This window comes from Anomaloglossus baeobatrachus, chromosome 3, assembly GCF_048569485.1.
Source record: "Anomaloglossus baeobatrachus isolate aAnoBae1 chromosome 3, aAnoBae1.hap1, whole genome shotgun sequence".
Classification (NCBI taxonomy): domain Eukaryota; kingdom Metazoa; phylum Chordata; class Amphibia; order Anura; family Aromobatidae; genus Anomaloglossus; species Anomaloglossus baeobatrachus.
The window spans coordinates 581,243,973-581,267,976 of NC_134355.1; the positions used below are offsets into that span (position 1 = coordinate 581,243,973).

The 24,004-nt window shown below is 47.0% G+C and overlaps 1 protein-coding gene across 1 annotated transcript in view; it reads left to right on the forward strand.

The window, feature by feature from the left end:
• Positions 1 to 24,004, forward strand: part of LOC142296894 (saxiphilin-like) — a 140,513-nt gene that overhangs the window by 44,762 nt on the left and 71,747 nt on the right. The window contains exons 9-10 of the mRNA XM_075340997.1: positions 8,265 to 8,320; positions 23,260 to 23,419. Of these exons, the coding sequence (XP_075197112.1) occupies positions 8,265 to 8,320; positions 23,260 to 23,419 (216 nt within the window). The remainder of the gene's footprint in view (positions 1 to 8,264; positions 8,321 to 23,259; positions 23,420 to 24,004) is intronic.

Below are 24,004 nucleotides of genomic sequence, written 5' to 3' on the forward strand. Positions count from 1 at the left end.
ATACTCCTCCTATTATAATCCTCCTATTATACTCCTCTCTGAGGGGTTCGCAGCATGGGGGATGGAGCATAATGGGGAGTGCAGCATGGGGGATGGAGCACGATGGGGAGCGCAGCATGGGGGATGGAGCACGATGGGGTGCAGCATGGGGGGTGGAGCACGATGGGGGGTGCCCAGAATGGGGGGATGAAACACGATGGGGGGTGCGCAGCATGGGGGATGGAGCACGATGGGGGGTGCGCAGCATGGGGGATGGAGCACGATGGGGAGTGCAGCATGGGGGATGGAGCACGATGGGGGGTGCAGCATGGGGGATGGAGCACGATGGAGGGTGCAGCATGGGGGGTGGACCACGATGGGGGGTGCCGAGAATGGGAGGATGAAACACGATGGGGGGTGCAGCATGGGGGATGGAGCACGATGGGGGTGCGCAGCGTGGGGGATGGAGCACGATGGGGGGTGCGCAGCATGGGGGATGGAGCACGATGGGGGGTGCGCAGCATGGGGGAAGGAGCACGATGGGGGGTGCAGCATGGGGGGGTGGACCACGATGGGGGGTGCACACTTCCCCCCAAAACACACACACACCGCCACACACGTACCGCACAACACACCACACACACACTGGGAACCACAAACACTGCCCTACACAGACACCCACACACACACAGACAATGCTGCACACACACAACACACAAACACCGTGGCACACACAAATATATGCACATACCACGCAACACACACATTGCACAAAACATACCTCCCCCAAAAACACACACACGCACTCCACACACACACACACCCACACAAACCGCGCAACACACACAGCACCACACACACAACGCTGCAGACACACAGCGCTCCACAAACAATGCAACACACACAACGCAACACACAAACAACACCACTCTCACACCCCTCCACACCCAGACAACACCCAGAACATGTACAGCGCCCTACACAAACACTTGGCAACTACACACAACAACATCTATATATATATAAGACCCGCAACACACATCCGTTTTTTTTGTACGTGTGCGGTACGATCAGCTGTATTCAGCGTTGGCCGCGAGTAACCTCAGTGACAGCTCAGTTGATCGCACTATTCCCTTCATTAGCTGCGTGGAGCTGACAGGAGCGGCGGTGTCTTCTGCAGCTCCTGTCACCTTCATGCAGCACAGCTAGATGCGACGCTGGACCGTCCTGAATTACGCCGGACATGGAGGGCTTTTTCGGGCTTATAAAATTGGTGAACAAGGCAATTTGTTAGTGTTTTTTTTTCTAATAAAGGATTGTTCGGGTGTGTGTGTTTATTTACTGTAACTTACAGATTAATCATGGAAGGTATCTCGGGGAGACGCCTGACATGATTAATCTAGGACTTATTGGCAGCTATGGGCTGCCAAAAACTTCTTATTACCCCGAATGCCAATGCACCAGGGCAAATCGGGAAGAGCCGGGTACAGTCCCAGAACTGTCGCATATAATGTATGCGGCAATTCTGGGCGGCTGCTGACTGATATTGTTAGGCTGGGGGGCTCCCCATAACGTGGGGCTCCCCATCCTGAGAATACTAGCCTTCAGCCGTATGGCTTTATCTGGCTGGTATTAAAATTGGGGGGGACCCCACGCCGTTTTTTTTAATTATTTATTTATTTATTTTACTGCACAGTATAGACACGCCCACCGGCTGCTGTGATTGGGTGCAGTGAGACAGCTGTCACTCAGCGTGGGGGGCGTGTCTGACTGCAACCAATCACAGGCGTCTGTGGGTGGGGAAAGCAGGGAATACGAGATTGATTACTGAGCGGCCGGCATATTCAAAGTAATTGTTGTCGCATATTCTCTGCACAGCTGTTCCTCGCCGCGCTGATGATCGGGGAGCGGTTAGTATGAGAGAGGGCTGCTCACTTCAGTCACTCGGGGGATTAGCGGTCACTGGTGAATCCTTCACAGGTGACCGCTAATCAGTACGCGGCACACAGACAGAGCCGCGGCATGACAATGAAGTCGGGTGAAGTTCACCCGAGTTCATTCTCATCGCGCAACTCTGTCTGCTGTCAGCCGACATGTATCAACGACATTGTGCAACACACAAACGGACATTCCACGTACACATACACGGGCATTTTACACACAAACACGGACATTTTACATGTACTCACGGCTCGCATACGCCATCACACAGATGCCATACGTACCGGAGAAACGCCCCAAAAAAACGGAACACGGACCCGAAAAACGGACCGTGTCACACAGACGTTTTTTATGCGGAAGTGTGCTTTAGGCCAAATAAAAATCATACATTAACTACACAATAAATTTTAGAATACCCGATGCGTTAGAATCGGGCCACCTTCTAGTCTATATATATAATTGCCTTATTCTGTCTGTCTGTCTGTCTTGCTCCAAAATTGTGTCGTTACAGTGACATTGTGTCCTTACAGTGACAACCGCCCCTCCACACGGATTAGCCGCTCGGCTCAGCCTGGCCCCGCCCCTCGCATGGATTAACCGTTTGACCAGGCCCGCCCCCCGCACACGATGCCCGCTAGGCACGCCCCCGCACGCGATGCCCGCTAGGACATGCCCCCCGCATGCGATGCCCGCTAGGCCACGCCCCCCGCATGTGATGCTCGCTAGGCCACGCCCCCACACGCGATGCCCGCTAGGCCACACACCCCGCATGTGATGCTCGCTAGGCCACGCCCCCACACGCGATGCCCTCTAGGCCACGCCCCCTCACACTATGCCCGCTAGGCCATGCCCCCTCACACTATGCCCGCTAGGCCACGCCCCCTCACACTATGCCCGCTCGGCCATGTCCCCCTCACACTATGCCCGCTCGGCCACGCCCCCTCACACTATGCCCGCTCGGCCACGCCCCCTCACACTATGCCCGCTCGGCCACGCCCCCCGCACACGTTGGGCACCTGTACACCTCCCCCCAGGACAACTCCTCCCATTATACTCCTCTTTCCCCAGGACTACTCCTCCTATTATAGTCCTCCTATTATAATCCTCCTATTATACTCCTCTCTGAGGGGTTCGCAGCATGGGGGATGGAGCACAATGGGGAGTGCAGCATGGGGGATGGAGCACGATGGGGGGTGGACCACGATGGGGGGTGCCCAGAATGGGGGGATGAAACACGATGGGGGGTGCGCAGCATGGGGGATGGAGCATGATGGGGGGTGCAGCATGGGGGATAGAGCACGATGGGGGGTGCCCAGAATGGGGGGATGAAACACGATGGGGGGTGCGCAGCATGAGGGATGGAGCACGATAGGGGTGCGCAGCATGGGGGATGGAGCACGATGGGGAGTGCAGCATGGGGGATGAAGCACGATGGGGCTGCAGCATGGGAGGTGGACCATGATGGGGGGTGCCCAGAATGGGGGGATGAAACACGATGGGGGGTGCGCAGCTTGGGGGATGGAACACGATGGGGGTGCGCAGCATGGGGGATGGAGGACGATGGGGGGTGCGCAGCATGAGGGATGGAGCACGATGGGGGATGCGCAGCATGGGGGATGGAGCACGATGGGGGGTGCAGCATGGGGGGTGGACCACGATGGGGGGTGCACACCTCCCCCCAAAACACACACACACTGCCACACACGCACCGCACAACACACCACACACACACTGGGAACCACAAACACCACCCTACACAGACACCCACACACAGACAATGCTGCACACACACAACACACAAACACCGCGGCACACACAAATATATGCACATACCGCGTAACACACACATTGCACAAAACATACCTCCCCCAAAAACACACACACACACACACCCCACACACCCACACAAACAGCGCAATACACACAGCACCACACACACATAACGCTACAGACACACAGCGCTCCACAAACAATGCAACACACACAACGCAACACACAAACAACACCGCTCTCACACCCCCCCACCCAGACAACACCCAGAACATTTACAGCGCCCTACACAAACACTTGGCAACTACAAACAACAACCTCTATATATATAACAAAAATCATACATTAACTACACAATACGTAAATTCTAGAATACCCGATGCGTTAGAATCGGGCCACCTTCTAGTGTTATATAATTCTGTAAGTCACTTGAGGGTTAAAATTGCTCACTACTCCCCTAAATAAATATCTTATGAGGTGTACACCATGTGCAGAATTATTAGGCAAGTTGTATTTTAGAGGATTTTTTTTTATTATTGATCAACAATTATGTTCTCAATCAACCCAAAAGACTCATAAATATCAAAGCTTATTATTTTTGGAAGTTGGAGTAGGTTTTTTTTTTAGATATGGCTATCTTAGGAGGATATCTGTTTGTGCGCGTAACTATTACTGTGCAGAATTATTAGGCAACTTAATAAAAACCAAATATATTCCCATCTCACTTGTTTATTTTCAACAGGTAAACCAATATAAGTGCACAAAATTTAGAAATAAACATTTCTGACATGCAAAAACTAAACCCAAAAAAATTAGTGACCAATATAGCCACCTTTCTTTATGATGACACTCAACAGCCGACCATCCATAGATTCTGTCAGTTGCTTGATCTGTTTACGATCAACATTGCGTGCAGCAGCCACCACAGCCTCCCAGACACTGTTCCGAGAGGTGTACTGTTTTCCCTCCCTGTAGATCTTACATTTTATGAGGTACCACAGGTTCTCTATGGGGTTCAGATCAGGTGAACAAGGGGGCCATGTCATTATTTTGTCATATTTTAGACCTTTACTAGCCAGCCACGCTGTGGAGTAGGTGGATGCATGCGATGGAGCATTGTGCTGCAGGAAAATCATGTTTTTCTTGAATGATACCGACTTCTTCCTGTACCACTGCTTGAAGAAGTTGTCTTCCAGAAACTGGCAGTAAGTCTGAGAGTTGAGCTTCACTCCATCCTCAACCCAAAAAGGTCCCACAAGTTCATGTTTGATGATACCAGCCCATACCAGTACCCCACCTCCACCTTGCTGGCGTCTGAGTCGGAGTGGAGCTCTCTGCCCTTTATTGATCCAGCCTCTGGCCCATCCATCTGGCCTATCAAGAGTCACTCTCGTTTCATCAGTCCATAAAACCTTTGAAAAATCAGTCTTCAGATATTTCTTGGCCCAGTCTTGACGTTTTATCTTATGTTTCTTGTTCAAAGGTGGTGGTTTTTCAGCCTTCCTTACCTTGGCCATGTCCCTCAGTATGGCACACCTTGTGCTTTTTAATACTCCAGTAAGGTTGCGGCTCTGAAATATGGCCAAACTGGAGGCAAATGGCATCTTGGCAGCTTCATGCTTGATTTTCCTCAATTCATGGGCAGTTATTTTGCGCCTTTTTTGCCCAACACGCTTCTTGCGGCCCTGTTGGCTATTTGCCATGAAACGCTTGATTGTTCGGTGATCACGCTTCAAAAGCTTGGCAAATTCAAGACTGCTGCATCCCTCTGCAAGCTGAGAGGAAGTGAAGAGTGGACCCAGCACCACAATCCAGTATATTAAAATATCAAAAATGTATTAGATATTAAAATTCCAACGGATCCAAAACTTGAGAGAACACGCATAAGGGCACCTCGTACTTTTGGACAATAAATAAAAGTCCTTAATCATAACTTATGCAGCTGCTCGCCGGAAACCGCAGCTATTTTTAGCTGTGGTAGTACAGCGAAATAGCTAAATAGCTGCGGTAAACCTGCGGGCAGTCGTGTGGCTTACCTACGGAAGTCCCGGCCTCTATCTCCATAGTGGAGGGCCGGGATTTCCACAGGTAATTCCTCAGAAATAATTGACATGCAATTACGTGCGGCTGCGGGACATCCGCAGCATGTTCCGCAGCCGCACATATCCGCAGTATGGACACAGCACTCCCCATGTTCCAGAGGATAACACGGGGAGTGTCCATACTTGCTGAAACCTGCGGATTTATCTGGAAAATCCAGGAAATCCGCGGATTTTCCGCAGATAAATGCGCAGGTTTAATCTCCCATGGGCACATAGCCTTAAGGGTGCTTTACACACTGCGACATCGCTAGCGATTGCTAGCGATGTCGAGAACAATAGCACCCGCCCCCGTCGTATGTGCGACATTTGGTGTTCGCTGCCGTAGTGAACATTATCGCTACAGCAGTGTCACACGTACATACCTTGTCAGTGACGTCGCTGTGACCGCCGAACAATCCCTCCTTCAAGGGGAAGATGCGTTCGGCGTCACAGCGACATCACCGAGACGTCACTAAGCGGTCGCCCAATAGAAGCCGAGGGGCGGATATGAGCGGGACGTAACATCCCGCCCACCTCCTTCCTTCCGCATTGCTGGTGGACGCAGGTAAGGAGTTGTTCGTCCTTCCTGCAGTGTCACACAGTGATGTGTGCTGCCGCAGGAACGACGAACAACATTGTACCTGTGACAGCAGCGATATTAAGGAAACGATCACCGTTTTTGAACAATTTTGCGATCGTTGATAATCGCTCCTTGCTGTCAGACGCTGCAATGTCGCTACCGGCACCGGATGTGCGTCACTAACGACGTGACCCCGACGATATATCGGTAGCGATGTCGCAGCGTGTAAAGCACCCTTTAGATTCCTCCCAACAAGCAGACATCTTAACCAATGCATGACTTTAAAAAGTTTTTCTGCTCTCACAAAATAAAGAGAACATTGCAGAGGCCCCTCTTACATACAGAAAGAGCCCACACACAGTCTCTCCATATACAGTATGAGCCACCACACAGTTTCCCATATACAGCATGAACCCATACATAACTTCTTACATACAGTATGAGTCCTCACATAGCCTCCCAATATATACAGTATGAACTCCTACATAGCTTCCTATATACAGTATGAGTCCCCACATAGCCCTCCTATATACAGTATGTATATCCATATAGCACTCCAGATACAGTATGAGCCCCCCATAGCATCCTATGTACATTATGAGCCCCTTCAAAACATCCTATATAGGGATAAGTCCCCAACATAGCTTCCTGATATTGACAGTATGAGCCCCCACATAGCCTCCTATATACAGTATAAGTCCTCACATAGCCCCCCAAGTACAAGGAATGAAGGTTTTACCCAGCTCACCTGCTTGATAGGAGACCGAGACCTGTGGACCGTGCAAGGAAAAAAGTCGGCAATTCTTTGGTAATGATGAAGAAAGATATTCCAGCAACTGTTGCTGGAATATCTTTCTTCACCCCCCAAGTACAGTATGATCTCCCACTTGGCCTCCTATATAAAGTATGAGTCCCCATATAGCCCCCCCCAAACACACTATGATCCCCACATAGGAAGAGCCCGGACTGCTGACCCGAAGGGGCTTAAGGGAGGGCTACATGACTAGGAGGGATGCCAGGCCATAGGGTTAATAAGGGGTTAATGGAGAAAGTCAGTTTGGGCGCGAAATTTGGGGGTGGTGCTAAGGGTCAGTTAGGATCAGGGGTCAGTTTGATTGGTCAGGGGGTGGTGGCTATAGGGGGTAGTATATAGGGCAGGTCAGAGGGGGGGTGGGTCATTCCTACCTGGACGGTGACTGGAATCGTTCCCGCCCGCCCGCCCTAATTGTGGATTCGACATCGATGAAGAAAAGAAGGAAGATCGTATTTGTCGCAGCGGCGGAAAGGAGGGGGGTGTCTGAAGGTGGGGGTTTGCACAGAGGAGAGGACGGAACCCAGTGCCGGAGCGGGTTACCTCTAGCGGTGCAATTGTTTGGTAAACGGGTCCTTGCTGGGTTGAGTCTCAGCGGGACATAGTGGGGGCAACATCTGGCTTGGGCTCTCGAGTCGGTGTGTTGCGGCTGAGGGTCAGGAGACGGGCTGATGTTGCAAAGAACATTTTGGTTAACCTTCAGGTACCCCCCCCTTCCTTTTTTCGGGTTCTTCAATGAAGAGTTGTATTGTTACATGGCTGATGTTTATGTTATGAATAAATGGGGCTGCTGTGGCCTTTATATTCCAACGTCACACAGTGTTTGTGTTTATTTTAGATAAGAACCCTAGGGGGTAGGGGGTTGTTGGGGAAGGTCAAAGGCCTTCAGTCAGACATTCCGGAGTCAAGCATCTTACATACAGACACGTATCTCACACACATATGAAAAAATAAACCCATGCTCACCTCACTCATTTCCCCAGAGCTCTGCTCTCATATGGCAATTCATGTATTCATTATGGCTTATTTTTTCTTAACCTTTGTAGCAGAGGAGTATATAGAAATGAATTATGACTACATGCTCTTTTTTTTGTTTGGTCAGATGTTTGAAAGATGATAAAGGAGATGTGGCTTTTGTGGAGGACGCAGGATTATCAGGTAATGGAATTATTCAGATATTTGTATTGTTGTACTAGGACCCATTCAGCCATTTAACACATTTCAGTTGTAAAATAGTCCAAGGGAACAGATTCCCTTGAATGTCCATTTAAGAGTTCTACGAGATCTGGAATTTTTCAGAATTTTTGTATTCCCCTCGCTCTGTGCAACAATGGATTTCAAAGCTATGGGTTCACATCAGTGCAAATTACAGAAGGCAGGCCAACCCAGAGTTACAAGTCTTTCCCTAGAATATCCCCAGCGCATTCTAGCACATTTCCAGTCAATTTCACATTTCTTATGTCTGATTGTTATTCTACAGCACGCAGGTATAAACCAGCGAGTTATCTGCCTTTGATAGGTACAGGTAAACCAAGCCAGAATGTGCAAAAAACGTCCTGCTAATCAAATCATAATTTCAATTAAAGAAGTTCAAATAAAAAGTAACTTTTAATGAGTACACATAGAAATCACCAGTCATTGCCATATTGGCATGATTATGTAATGAGTGCAAGATCCAAAGATCCAGATGCAGCACACAGAGAAGGAAGACACAGTGATGACATAACCAAATTTATGAATACACGGGGGGGGAAGAATACAGGGGAAGCTTATCACAATTGAAGAATTACAATGTTTAGTTTTCAAACACAGCAATCAATAAACTCTCAGTATACCAGACTTCAAGGAAATAACACTCCTTCTACTAATACGTGGCCCACATTAACCACTATGGAAAAGGATCTGGACCAGTCAGGGCCTATGTCCTTAATGCCTAACCACTAAACCTATGTCTCTGTGGCTTACAGTCACTGAGTTGCACTGGATGCTAAGCTCAAACCACTATAATCACCATCTCTGCATTAAGTACCCCACGGCCGAGTTGAAGGTAACAGCCTGACACATACGGGTCACCCACGGCTGGTTATCTTGTCTGACAATATCTGCGGCTTGCCCACGTAGTCCAGACTGGGGATCTTGACCGGCGTAGCGGGAGTCTGCGTCCTGACCGGCGTGGCAGGGGTCTCGGAAGTCTTGACTGGCGTAGCGGGGGTCTTAGGGGTCTTGGCCGGCATAGCGAGGGTCTCGCTGGATGGTACAGGGGATCCAAAGGGTCTTGACTGGCATAGTGGAGGTCTCCCTGGATGGTGCAAGGGTCTGGAGGGTCTTGACCGTTGAAGCGGGGGGCTCACTAGATAGTGTGGGGCCCTGGAGGGTCTTGCATACTGCCTGCTCCAGCGAACTTCGGGACTGGCCCGCTGCCATGCCAGCCTCCTGAAGGGGAGGCTTCCTTCTTCCCCTCTGTCTGCATGTTCCCATGCTGAAGCTCTGCTGCGGACCCCTACTCCTCTTCCGGTCCCTCCTCCGGCTCCTTCCACCTCCTCCTCCCTTGTCTCTTCCTGAACTGGTTCCTCTCCCTAAGGCTTCCCCCCCCCCGGGAACCAATTCTCCAGTTTTCAATTCCTAGGCTGCTAATTGTCTTGTGCCTATTCTGTCTTCGGCTAGCAGAGGGCAGTGTTGAACCATTAATCTCATAAGGCTGCACAGATCTTCATGCCCATACTCCTACAACTACTCAAAGGAAACAAGAACACATGTGCTCCCACCAAAGGCAACAAACGTATGCTCAGTGTATACAATGAATATTTACAAAAGCTCCAAATAAATAATCATGAAATGATCTTACCAGGGCAGAGGCATACTGCGAATCACCATTAATACTGTCCTTTTTACTCCTGCTTATTTTGACCCTGGTTAAGGGTGTGAGGCACATAATGTTTAAAAAGGATGATCCTTTATCTATCCGTTACTCTTTGCAAGGCGTGAGAGGGTAGAGCAAATAGTAAGGAATAAGGACAATAATAAGGGAAGATTGTTCTAGAATTCTTATATTGTGAGTGATGCAACTATTTACTTAAACTTACATGTAAGGTGTCAGGTCTGCATTAAAGTGTCTACTCCAGATCCAAGGAAGGAGGTGGGCGGGATGTTTACGTCCCGCTCATCTCCACCCCTCCGCTTCTATTGGCCGCCTGCCGTGTGACGTCACTGTAACGCCGCATGACCCGCCCCCTTAGGAAGGAGGCGGGTCGCCGGCCAGAGCGACGTCGCAGGGCAGGTAAGTGTGTGTGAAGCTGCCGTAGCGATAATATTCGCTACGGCAGCAATCACAAGATATCGCTGCTGTGACGGAGGCAGGGACTATCGCGCTCGGCATCGCTACAATCGGCTAGCGATGTCGCACTGTGCAAAGTACCCCTAAGGGTTAAACAAAACCCACCCAACCAGCTAAAAAAACCACTCATCAGTAAAAACTAAAAAACATGCAGCCCTGCAAATCTCTGCTGAAACCATTTTTTTTTTCTCCACAACTTGTGATAAGCTACAGTCTGCTACAGCTTACAATAAGTACACCCTCTCACACATCCCTGCGGGCTTTAATAGACGCCCACCTCTCCTTCAGGGTGGGCGGTGTCAGAATGGCTGGTTGTGAGAAACAGATACAAGAGGGGCCATGGGCAGAACTTTCATTACGGAAACATGTAAAATATATCTTTGTACTGTGTTAGCAAGTAGAGATAAAACCACTACAGAAACATATACAGTCATATGAAAAAGTTTGGGCACCCCTATTAATGTTAACCTTTTTTCTTTATAACAATTTGGGGGTTTGCAACAGCTATTTCAGTTTCATATATCTAATAACTGATGGACTGAGTAATATTTCTGGATTGAAATGAGGTTTATTTTACTAACAGAAAATGTGCAATCCGCATTTAAACAAAATTTGACCGGTGCGAAAGTATGAGCACCTCAACATAAAAGTGACATTAATATTTCGTAGATCCTTCTTTTGCAAAAATCACAGCCTCTAGTCGCTTGCTGTAGCTTTTAATGAGTTCCTGGATCCTGGATGAAGGTATATTTGACCATTCCTGTTTACAAAACAATTCCAGTTCAGTTAAGTTTGATGGTCGCTGAGCATGGACAGCACGCTTCAAATCATCCCACAGATGTTCAATGATATTCAGGTCTGGGGACTGGGATGGCCATTCCAGAACATTGTAATTGTTCCTCTGCATGAATGATTGAGTAGATTTGGAGCTGTGTTTTGGATCATTGTCTTGCTGAAATATCCATCCGCTGTGTAACTTCAACTTCGTCACTGATTCTTGCACATTATTGTCAAGAATCTGCTTATACTGAGTTGAATCCATGCGACCCTCAACTTTAACAAGGTTCCTGGTGCCGGTATTGGCCACACAGCCCCAAAGTATGATGGAACCTCCACCAAATTTTACTGTGGGTAGCAAGTGCTTTTCTTGGAATGCTGTGTTTTTTTGCCTCCATGCATAACGCCTTTTTGTATGACCAAACAACTCAATGTTTGTTTCATCAGTCCACAGGTCCTTCTTCCAAAATGTAACAGGCTTGTCCAAATGTGCTTTTGCATACCTCAGGTGACTGTTTGTGGCGTGCTTGCAGAAACAGCTTCTTTCGCATCACTCTCCCATACAGCTACTTCTTGTGCAACGTGCGCTGTATTGTTGACCGATGCACATTGACACCATCTGCAGCAAGATGATGCTGCAGGTCTTTGGAGGTGGTCTGTGGATTGTCCTTGACTGTTCTCACCATTCTTCTTCTCTGCCTTTCTGATATTTTTCTTGGCCTTCCACTTCTGGGCTTATCAAGAACTGTACCTGTGTTCTTACATTTCCTTACTATGTTCCTCACAGTGGAAACTGACAGTTTAAATCTCTTAGACAATTTTTTGTATCCTTCACCTGAACAACTATGTTGAATAATCTTTGTTTTCAGATAATTTGAGAGTTGTTTTGAGGAGCCCATGATGCCACTCTTCATACGAGATTCAAATAGGAGAACAACTAGCAAGTGGCCACCTTAAATACTTTTTCTCATGATTGGATACACCTGCCTATGACGTTCAAAGCTCAATGAGGTTACAAAACCAATTTAGTGCTTTAGTAAGTCAGTAAAAAGTAGTTAGGAGTGTTCAAATCAAGAAATAGATAAGGGTGCCCATACTTTTGCACCGGTCAAATTTTGTTTAAATGCGGATTGCACATTTTCTGTTAGTACAATAAACCTCATTTCAATCCAGAAATATTACTCAGTCCATCAGTTATTAGATATATGAAACTGAAATAGCTGTTGAAAAAACCCAATTTGTTATAAAGAAAAAAGGTTAACATTAATAGGGGTGCCCAAACTTTTTAATATGACTGTATTACAGAAGCTATTATTATTATTTATTATTATAGCGCCATCAATTCCATGGTGCTTTACATGTGAAAGGGGTGTACATAATAGGGACAAGTACAATAATCCTAAACAATACAAGGCACAGACAGGTACAGGAGGAGAGAGGTCCCTGCCCGCGAGGGCTCACAGTCTACAAGGGATAGGTGAGGATACAGTAGGTTAGGGTAGAGCCGATTGTGCGTCGCTGTATCAGACTGAGGATTAAGGCAGGTTGTAGGCTTGTCGGAAGAGGTGGGTCTTCAGATTCCTTTTGAAGCTTGCCAAGGTAGGCGAGAGTCTGATGTGTTGTGGCAGAGCATTCCAGAGTATGGGGGAGGCATGGGAGAAATCTTGGATGCAATGGTGGGAAGAGGAGATGAGAGGGGAGCAGAGGAGGAGATCATGTGAGGATCTGATGTTACGTGCAGGTAAGTACTGGGAGACTAGGTCACAGATGTAGGGAGGAGACAGGCTGTGGACGGCTTTGTATGTTATGGTTAGTGTTTTGAACTGCAGTTGTTGGGCAATGGGAAGCCAGTGAAGGGATTGGCAGATAGGAGAGGTCGGGGAGTAGCGGGGGGACAGGTGGATTAGGCGGGCAGCATAGTTTAGAATAGATTGTAGGGGTGAGAGACTGTTAGAAGGGAGGCCACAGAGCAGGAGGTTGCAATAATCCAGGCGGGAGATAATAAGGGCATGTACTAGGGTTTTTGCAGCTTCTTGGGAAAGGAATGTACGGATTCGGGAAATATTTTTGAGTTGGAGGCGGCAGGAGGTGAAAAGGGCTTGGATGTGTGGCTTGAAAGAGAGATCAGAGTCTAGGATTACTCCCAGGCAGCGAGCGCGTGGCACTGGGGAAAGTGAGCAGCCATTGACATTGATGGATATGTCAGGTGGGGGGGGGTTGAGTGAGGAGAAGGAAAGACAATGAATTCTGTTTTGTCCATATTCAGTTTTAGGAATCGAGCAGAGAAAACGGATGAAATAGCAGACAGACATTGTGGGATTCTGGTTAGTAGGGAGGTGATGTCAGGTCCAGAGAGGTAGATCTGCGTATCATCAGCATAGAGATGATACTGAAAGCCGTGGGACTCTATGAGCTGTCCCAGGCCGAAGGTGTAAATGGAGAACAGCAGGGGTCCAAGAACTGAACCTTGGGGGACCCCGACAGATAGGGGGCGAGATGAGGAAGTGGTGTGAGAGTGGGAGACGTTGAAAGTTCGGTTGGATAAGTATGAGGAGATCCAAGATAGGGCCAAGTCTGTGATGCCCAGAGATGAGAGAATTTGTAATAGAAGTGTCAAAGGCAGAGGACAGGTCCAGGAGGAGGAGGGCAGAGTAGTGTTGCTTGGCTTTTGCGGTTAGTAGGTCATTAGCGACTTTGGTCAGGGCAGTTTCAGTGGAATGATGGGGTCGGAAGCCAGATTGTAACCGGTCAAAGAGAGAGCAGGAAGAGAGGTACGAGGACAGTTCAAGATGGACATCCTGTTCCAGTAGTTTTGAGGCATAGGGGAGAAGTGATATGGGGCGTTAAGCTTTAAGCTTTAAGTAAAGCATGTTAAGCTTTAACATGGATGGGGTGGAATGGAAGGCAGTATTAGTATGGGTGGCTTGGGACTGGAAATCACTGCAGCAAGGGGGCAAGCAGTCCGGGGCTCCCCTCTGTGTCATTAGGGAAGGTTGGGGCAGACTCGTGGGTGCAGCCCGGACTGTGGGCGGTATCTTGGGAGATCTCCTGGGGCTGATTTAAAGGGATACTGTGATACTCTGGGAAAAGGCACACCTGGCCTCAGGTAAATCATTACTGGATCTACAGGGAGTTTACCCACAACATTAGGCCCTTTTGACCATAATAGTCCACATCAGATTCATCAGCACATGGCATAGAGAGCATCACAGCAGGGAGTGCCCGTAGGGGGCAAGTCTCCTCACACCCTTCTGGGAAATATAATTTAGTCAGGGTGAGAGTAATACTTCCTTCTCCATCATAATTTATGGTGGCATTTAATCTATTCAACAAATCAAATTTTGGTAAATTGACTGGACAGATTTTTTGACAACACAAACTGGTTGTAAATTACTGGGAAAAATCCTACCGGTAGAAAAATGGTCAGAGTATGCATAGTGGGTAATCCATCTACGCCCACCAGGATAAGGACATCATTAGAAAAAAGCAGGGTGTAATCAGATGGTATATCAAATATTTTAACAATAGAATTGGCCGCCCTAATGTCCACCATAAATTTAATAGGGGCCCCTGCGACATCTAAAGTTACAGATATAGAAAACCCCTCGTTTGAACTGACCATCACAGTAGAATCTGGTTGGCCACACCTTCATGGTGGATTTATATGCTGCAGGTTTTGGTTATGGCTTTGAGGGTACCTGGCCAAACTCTTTCTTAAATAGTGACCGGGCTGACCACAACGCCAACAATTCCATTGCTGGCTCTGCTGGTTTTGTTGATTGGGAGCTACGTATACAGGGTTTGGGCCTTGTTGGAACATGGGCTGTGGTGGAGGCTGCACCGGCGTGTTTGTATACACCAATACTGGGGCGTTCCTTTTGGATTTGGGGGCTGGATGCTTTACCAGGCTTTTCTGGAAACTTTTAACAACCAGGATAGCATCTTTTGCAGGAAGATTTATGATCTCGGGTCGAGTGGACATCACCATGTCCTTAAGATCTGTTTGTAGACCTTCAATATAGGAGGTGGTTAGGAGGGTGGCTTGTAACTTATTGGTCATAGTGAACCTAAAATTTAAAAAGACTCGTTGGAGCCTGGCATAATATTTTTCAGCAGATTCCCCTTACTCCTGCACAACGTCCTTCAAATTAGTGGCTTGTTCCACCAATTGATCTTGAGCCCATCTTTTTAAAGCGGCACAATACTGTTGTCCACTTTGGAAAGTGGTGTCATCAGTGCCTGGGGGCATTGTGAGATGGAGCTCCATTAAGGGCAAAAAACTGTCTCCTGCTTTTATCTTGGTGAGATTAACCAAGTCCTTCTGAGCAGCTGAATATAACTGGTGGACCTGTAGTATTTCCCTATAAAATCGCATAGGGCTAATTTCGGGATCTGGCAGGCGGTGGATGAATGCCGCTGACTGGGTGGGGTTGAAGGGGACATATTTGGGTGAGGGCTGTTCCTTGTCAGGTTCGGGGTAAGGCTCACTGCGTGTCCTAGAGAAAGGAGGGGGATCCAAGGGGAGGGGATTGGTAACTGGAGGCGTCAGACTGGCCAGTGGGGGGGAGGCGGCTTTGCAGGTATGGGAGAGACCAGGGGTATGGGTGTGGATAACAGCTCCTCAGTCTGTTCGGTTGTTCTCTGATGTAGAGGAGGCACATATTAACCTCCTCCCGGAGTTAAAACAGGGAGGATTGGGACAGGCTTATGGCCATAACATAGGTGTGGGCGGTGAGCTGCACAATTATTACAACCATCTGTCCAGTTTTTGTTTTGGTAGCCACACTGGTAACATGTGCAGCTAGCTGGATCGTATGGGGCCGGTTTCTCAATTGGTACTTCTGGATGGATAGAGGCAGGAGTGGGTGGGGTCAATGTGAGAGTTGTGGGTGCTGGGACTAAGGCCGGTGTGGGCAGTACAGAAAAAGTTAAGGGATTCTGGCCAGTAGGTGGGACTGTGTGACGCCCTGGGCAAGCCAGGGGTCACAGGTCATAACACCACCACACCCTACACCCCAGATAGGAACACCAAGGCTAACCAAAAATCCTTGTTGCCTTCCTCCAGGGGCTGATGTCCACACCAGGGGGTGGGCCAGGTGGTTGGCTCCGCCCACCGAGGAGTTCACAGCTCTGGAGGTGGGAAAACCAGGCAGATAGAGTTTAGAGTTGAAGTCTAGCTGAGGGCTAGAGTGGAGTTTAGCTCAGGGAGAGCTTGAGTAAACAGTGAAGTGAAAGTAGAAGGAAGTGAAGTGGTAAAGGAGGAAAGTAGGAGTAGTGACAGTTAAGAAAGTATGAAGTTGGTCCGGGTGTGTGCCCCGGACAGTGACAGCAAGGTCAGCAGACGGCGGTGATAGTCTGGAGGGGGACTGCTCGGAGGTTGCTGGAAGGACCGTGGACGGGTGGTGACCCGGCGGTCTGGAGCAGTATACAAGGAACAGTCAGCACCAGGGCAGGGGCCTTTCGGATCCCGGCAAGGCTAGGAGTCGCCATAATTTGCCAAATCCGTCAGTGAAGGGGACGCCTGTCTCCCAACAACTAAGTCCCGATTGAAGGCAACAGTCCAACCGTAACGGAGAGACACCGCCACCGCCAGGGCACCAGTTTCTCAGGGCCAGCGCCTGCGGGCAAAGTAGGGCTCCTCCGCCCCATATCCAAGCCGGGGAGCGGGTTACCGGTGGGAACCCATCGCAACCATCATCATCTTAGGTGCAGGACAAAGGGACCGTCACCGTCAACTACTGGGGAAAAGCAAGTGCAGCCGTCCGTGGGAACCGTCTTTCCAGCCGTGTGTTTTACCGAGAACTGTGTCATCGTCTCAGGCTGAGTGAGTACCACAGTGCCGCAAGGCACAGCACTGCCCCCGCGTCCCTGCGCCCACCAAGCCCTGCATCTCCCACCTCATCACGGGGCCCCGGGACAACCAACCCCCTACCCACGGAGGGGAGGACTAACACCTGGCTGCTCCATACCATCACCCCCGGGATCCCCACAAAGAGCAGCGGTGGTGTCAACAAATCACCACAACCGTGGGTGGCGTCACGGACAATAAACAATCCCCAATCCCAAACACCCCTTTCACTCACGGGCGAGGAGCGCCGCTCGAGACCCCCCGGGATCCGGCCCACCGCTCGAGCCACCACTGAGCAGCAGCAGCCGGACCCGAGCAGAGGGGTGAGCGCAGTGCTGACACCCTCCTCCCCGCCCGCGACAACTGCAGCATCTATGAGTAGCTCCGGAGCTTGTCCAGAATCAGGCTGTGAAGTAGCAACAAAATAACCTTCTCGAGTGCCCCTAAAACTATCCTCAGACTTTGGTAACCTATAGGAAAACACAACATCCCCTTGCTCATCTTCATCTTTGACCTCAATATATCCTTCTGATAGCAATATCTGCATTATTCTGTCAAGCAATTCTGCATCAATTAACAATTTCTTCTTACCTTCAGGCCTTTCAGCTTTCTGTGTGAACATTTTTGCTACATAAGGATAAGGCTGCACATCAAAGTTAGATAATAGTATAATGCTATAAGCATACCGAAAAACATTGAAGCATACAATGAAAAATGCCACTTGCTAACTTGAAAGTGTGAATAATGAAATGCATACCTACCATGAATATTAGGAAAAAGGAGATATTTAGCAATCGCATTGATCAATGTAACTGAGCCCCAAACCTCATCAAGGTATATCTCTATTATCTAAGTTTGATGTGCAGCCTTATCCTTATATAGTATGTATTTTTTGGCTTGCACTCATAATATATATTAGTGCTCACTTCAGTTATCCTATTTAGTATTATGAAGTTTTTTTCTGAATGTGAACACAGCTCCGCCCCTTTCGGCCATGTTTTTTCCATCTCCTATATAAGAAAGTCCTTGGTTACCCCTCTCCACACATAGCAGTTTTTAATTGTAATGAGATAACACACAGTTCGGGTCATAGAGCTAGGGACCCCAATATAGAGAGATACCTTGACGAGGTTTTGGGGCTCAGTTACATTGATCAATGCGATTGCTAAATATCTCCTTTTTCCTAATATTAATGGCAGGTATGCATTTCATTATTCACACTTTCAAGTTAGCAAGTGGCATTTTTCATTGTATGCTTCAATGTTTTTCGGTATGCTTATAGCATTATACTATTATCTAACTTTGATGTGCAGCCTTATCCTTATGTACTATGTATCTTTTTGGCTTATACATTTTTGCTATCTTGGTAGTGTCCAGATTACACTAATTTATGACTATGCAGTGTGCATTACAGCCCGGCCGGAATTTAAGGCTACACCTCTATACTAGCCGCTTCCTCAGCTATATAGTAATAAGGGTATCCCGTGTCACGGAGGAGGGGTACAAAATGTATTCCCTCCGGACTTGATCAGCTGCACCAATATTTTTTATTGTCCTAATCCCTATCTTCTTTCACTGAGGATCTGTCTCATGAAAGGAGGAAGACTTACAAAAATGTACATGCATATACAAGAATGTCCCGACCTCCGGACTTGGTCAACTGTATCAAATTTAACGTCCTAATCCCTATCTTCGGTCACGAGAGCCCCCCGCGTCTTTAATTACAGACCGGGTCAGTCTAACTAGCTATATCCGGCCACCACCATCTTTCCTGCCTAAACAATCGTCCTCTGGATCCCGTGTGACACTTTCGATCCACACCTTAGGGCTGGGATCGTGCTACTGAGCCCCAGCGGGCATCACCCCTGAGTCACAATCAGGTACCTTTTAACACCGATAAGGACACACAGCCCGTCACTCCCTCCTCTCCAAAACCAACCACAACGGTAGTGAATACACAGTATGTAACACTTACCTATGGGGTCGGAGGTGATCAGCCTGTTTGGAGGAAAGGGAGAGCTCAGTCCGCGACGTCCAAAGCATCGGTATTTCCAGGTCAGTAATGCGTCCTTGGAGGGGCTCCACATTGGATGCGCCATCTGTCAAGGTAGAAATTTAGGTGAAGATAGCTAATGGCATCTTCGGTCAGGATATCCAGAGGCCGGTGCTGTATATCAGTGCAGATATTAATGAATCAGACAATGATCACACAAGACGTGTTCTCTCCTTGAGCCAGCGTCACCAACTGAAGTCGTGTATTGGAAAAGTATTAATTATACAGGATGCATCATTGACCTTCAAACTAGAACAGGGAGTAGGGAGTATTCAACTTCCCAGTTTTTCCCAGCATGTTATGAAATACATCTCTGCTCGTTATACATTCTTTCTGTGTGAAACTACTGATAAGGCCTTTGCTCATCATTATGAAGACTTTCATTTTTTGTACATCTGTTCACTCATCCTTGGTAACCCCTTCATGACTATACAGCTTAGAATCATATTATGGGTCTATGCGATTGCTATATAAACACACAGATAATTATGCTGCTACATCTACATTTTGATTATTTACATACACAGATATTCTTATTACGTTTGAACAAACAATTTATAGCTTAGGCTACCTTCACACCAATAGTAGGGTCCGGCTGTGGTCACATGTATAATCACTCCTGGTTTTTCCATAAGATGTTTCACTTGCAGTTTGCAAAAAGCTATGTAGGGAACACAGCAGGTGGAATAAGGTGCTCTGGTTAAATGAGACCAAAATAGAACTTTGTAAGCTAAATGCAAAACTCTATGTGTGGTGGAAAATAAACACAGCACATCACACAGAAAACACCATCCCCACCGTCAGATATGGTGGTGGCAGCATCATGCTGTGGTGATGCTTTTCATCACCAGAGACAGGGAAGTTAGTCAGAGTTCATGGGAAGATGTATGGAGCTACGGTAAATACAAGACAATCCTGGAGGAAACCTGTAAAAAGCAGCAAAATACTTGGGACCGGGGCATAGGTTCACCATTCAGCAGGACAATGATCCTAAACATACAGTCAGAGCTACAATGGGAAGATTTAGATCAAAGCATAGTCATGTGTGTGAATGGCCCAGTCAAAGCACAGACCCAAATCCCATTGAGAATCTGTTGCAAGACTTGAAAATTGCTGTTCACAGACGCCTCCATCCAATCTCACTGAGCTAGAGCTATTTTGTAAAAATAATGGGAAAAATGTTCAGCCTCTAGATGTGCAAATTTGGTAGAAATAAACCCGAAAGACTTGAAGTAGTAATTGCCGCAAAAAGTAGTCCTACAAAGTATTGACTCAAGGGGGCTGAATACAAATGCACTTCACAATTTTCAAGTTTATAGTTTTAAAATATTTAGAAAACCATGTACCATTTCCTTTACACTTCACAAATACTGACTACTTAGTGTTGGTATATCACAAAATCCCAATAAAATACATGTAAAATTGTGGGTGTAACACAAAAAAATGTGGAAAATTTCACTGGGTATGAATACTTTTTCACTATATTGGCCTAAAGTGCAGACTCGCAGTTTATTTTGAAGATGTTCACATCTTAAGTGGAGTAAGGATTTAGAAATTACAGCTATTAAATATAAATGTACTTATTTTTCAAGGGACCAAAGGTAATTGGACAATTATTTCAAAAGCACTTTAATGGGTTGCATGGGCTTGTTAATCCATCATCCATTAAGCAGGCAAAAGGTCTGGAGCTGATTCCAGATGTAGCATTTGCATTTGGAAGCTGTTGCTGTGAACCCACAACATGTTGTCAAAGGAGCTCTCAATGGAAGAGAAACAGACCATCAATAAGCAAAACAAAAAAACCTTCATAAATGCACCCAAGTGAAAATCATTCCCAGGAAGTAGGTGTTTCAGTATCAAAGTCTATGGAGAAAGCTTGAAATGGCTCATGATCCAAAGCACACCACATCCTCAGTAAAACATGGTGGAGGCAGTGATATGGCCAGGCTTGCATGGCGTTCAATGACCCTGGGTCACTAGTGTTTATTGATGATGTGACTGAAGACAGAAGCAGATGGATGAAGTTTGAAGTGTACAGGGTAATACTTTTTGCTCATATTCAGCCAAATGCAGCAAGATTGATTGGATGGCGCTTCACAGAACAGATGGCAATAACCCAAAACATACTGCAAAAGCAACACAGGAGTTTAAGGCAAAGAAGTAGAATATTCTGCAATGTCCGAGTCAATCACCAGATTTCAACCTCATCGAGCTGCATTTCACATGCTTAAGACAAAACTTAAGGCAGAAAGTCCCACAAACATGCTGCAGTAAAGGCCAGCAAAGCATCATAAAGGAGGAAACCCAGCATTTTATGACGTCCAGGGCTTCCATACTTATGATAACTTGTCTCCTTCGAGCTCCTGCAATGAGGAGGCTTCGTAAAAAAAATTGTTGAAATTCCTAAATGTTTCACATGATATTTTTGTTCAACCTGTTTAATTATAGAGAACCTGTCACGTTGAAAAATGCTATTAACCTTCACATATGGGGTTAATTTGCAGGTTAATTGTGATCTGAATCTGCCCTGAACCTGCACATTAAAACATGCTGCAGGGAGATAGAAAAAACTTGGAGGGTATATGGGCATGCTACAGAAATAAAACTGCATCTTCTGACAGAAAAACGCACCAAAAAACAAGGTGTGTTCTGGTGCGTTTTTTGCCATGCATTTTTCATAATAAAGTCAATGGGTGGAAGGGCTGAAAATCACAGGCAAAAATGCACCAAAAATTGACATGCTTCAGTTTTTTTCCTGAACTAAATCTGCAAGGGAAAAAAAGCAACGTGTGTGCTATACTTTAGAATACTCCTTGATTTTGTTGGCATAAGGTTAGACATGCTTTTTGTGACAAATCTGCAGCATAAAAACCACATCAACAATGCATGCGCACACAGTTAAATCTTCTTAGCAGCGGTCCAGTTTCAGTTACGAGGGTGGTACCGGCGTAGGTTCAGTCACAGGTCTGTGTATGGAGAGCGGCGGCTGTAACCATGCCCCCAGCACAGACTGACAGCGCTCAGCATTAAAACCAGCTGTCAGTGAGGGGGGGCGTGATCACAGCCACTGCTCTCTATAAACAGAGCTGTGACTGAACCCACACTGGTGCCACTTCATGACTGAAACAGGAATGCTGCCAAGAGGATTAAAGTTCTTTTCCTCCCAGCAGCAGGGTTTATTGTTCAGCATGCTATTAACCTGCAGGTTAATAGCATTTTTCCATGTGCATGTTCCTTTTAAACCTGAAAGTTTGCAGTTCAATTGCATAGAAGTTGATTCATTTTAAATAAAAAATAGTGGCGTACAAAGGCCAAATCACAAAGATTCGATAACTGGCCAAATATTTCTGGACCTAAAGCCTGCTTTACACGGGACGACCGATTGTGCGATTTCACAATCGATCGTACCCGCCCCCGTCGTTTTTGTGTCACGGGCAAATCGCTGCCTGAGGCGCACAAACTCGTTTAACCCCCGTCAATGCACTTACCTTCCGGACGACCCCATGTGGGCGACGAACGTCCACTTCCTGAAGTGGGAGGGACGTTCGGCGTCACAGCGACGTCACACGGCAGCCGGCCATAGAAGCGGAGGGGCGGAGATGAGCGGGATGTAAACATCCCGCCCACCTCCTTCCTTCCTTTAAGCCGGCGGGAGCCGCGGGATGCAGGTAAGCGACGTTCATCGTTCCCGGGGTGTCGCACGGAGCAACATGTGATGCCACAGAAACGATGAACAACCGGCGCCATGTTTCATAAACGATTTTTATGAAACCTAGCGACGAGTACACGATTCACAATTTGTGAGCAATACTGCGTCGCTAGGAGGTGTCACACAGGCCGACGTCGCAAGCGATGCCGGATGTGCGTCACAAAAACCGTGACCCCCGACGATCTATCGCACGATAGATAGTCTCGTGTAAAGCACCCTTAATTTTATATACACACATATACAATTTATATACCTTAAACCTGATGGATGGACAAATAAATGTACAAGTGTTTCAGGTTTCTACTGTAGAGTTTAGAGAAGTCTCATGTGCTAAATGATCAAGTGTGCCACATAAATTCCATATATTGTTTTTCAGGGCAATACTCAGATAATTTCGAGCTGCTGTGTCCAGACAATACTAGAAGACCACTGAGCCAATATAAAATGTGTAACTTTGGAAAAGTTCCCAGACATGCTGTGGTGACCAGGAGCTCCGGAGACAAAGTGGAGGATATCACTAACTTATTTAAGTTGAGGTAAAATTATAAGTGTCATATGAGATTAATAATATACTCATATAAGGCAAGTGTGACTATTGTGAAGGCAGGTGGTGCACTCACATACACGCTTCTCTGTAATGTTAGGTGCAGGAACACAATTTATTTAGGTAATCCTCAGCTTTTCAAGTAGGAATTCACCAGGAATAAACTGAATCTAATTTTTTTTCCCCGTGATTGCAAAAAACATTTGTTCTGAAAATTTACAATGCCAGTAAATGGGGATTTAGAAACTCTATTTGCATGCGTGAAATATAGATTGTCTAAACGTGAAAACAGATTCAAAATAAGGCAGAGAAATCCAATTTGTACCCAGAAGCAATCTTAATTCATTTTTCTATCATCAAAACAATTTTTATTAAATTTCATTAAATACAAACCATCCCACACTGTGAACAATTAATACACAAAACAATCCTAGACTATGGGATGACCTTAATAGTTACTGTAAGGAATACATCTTCAAGCATTGGTTAATACTGTTAAATAAAGGGCAACAATTCTAAATTTCCCTCAGTTTTTATTTCCACTACCTGCCAATGGAGATATAGCTTACGTTACACG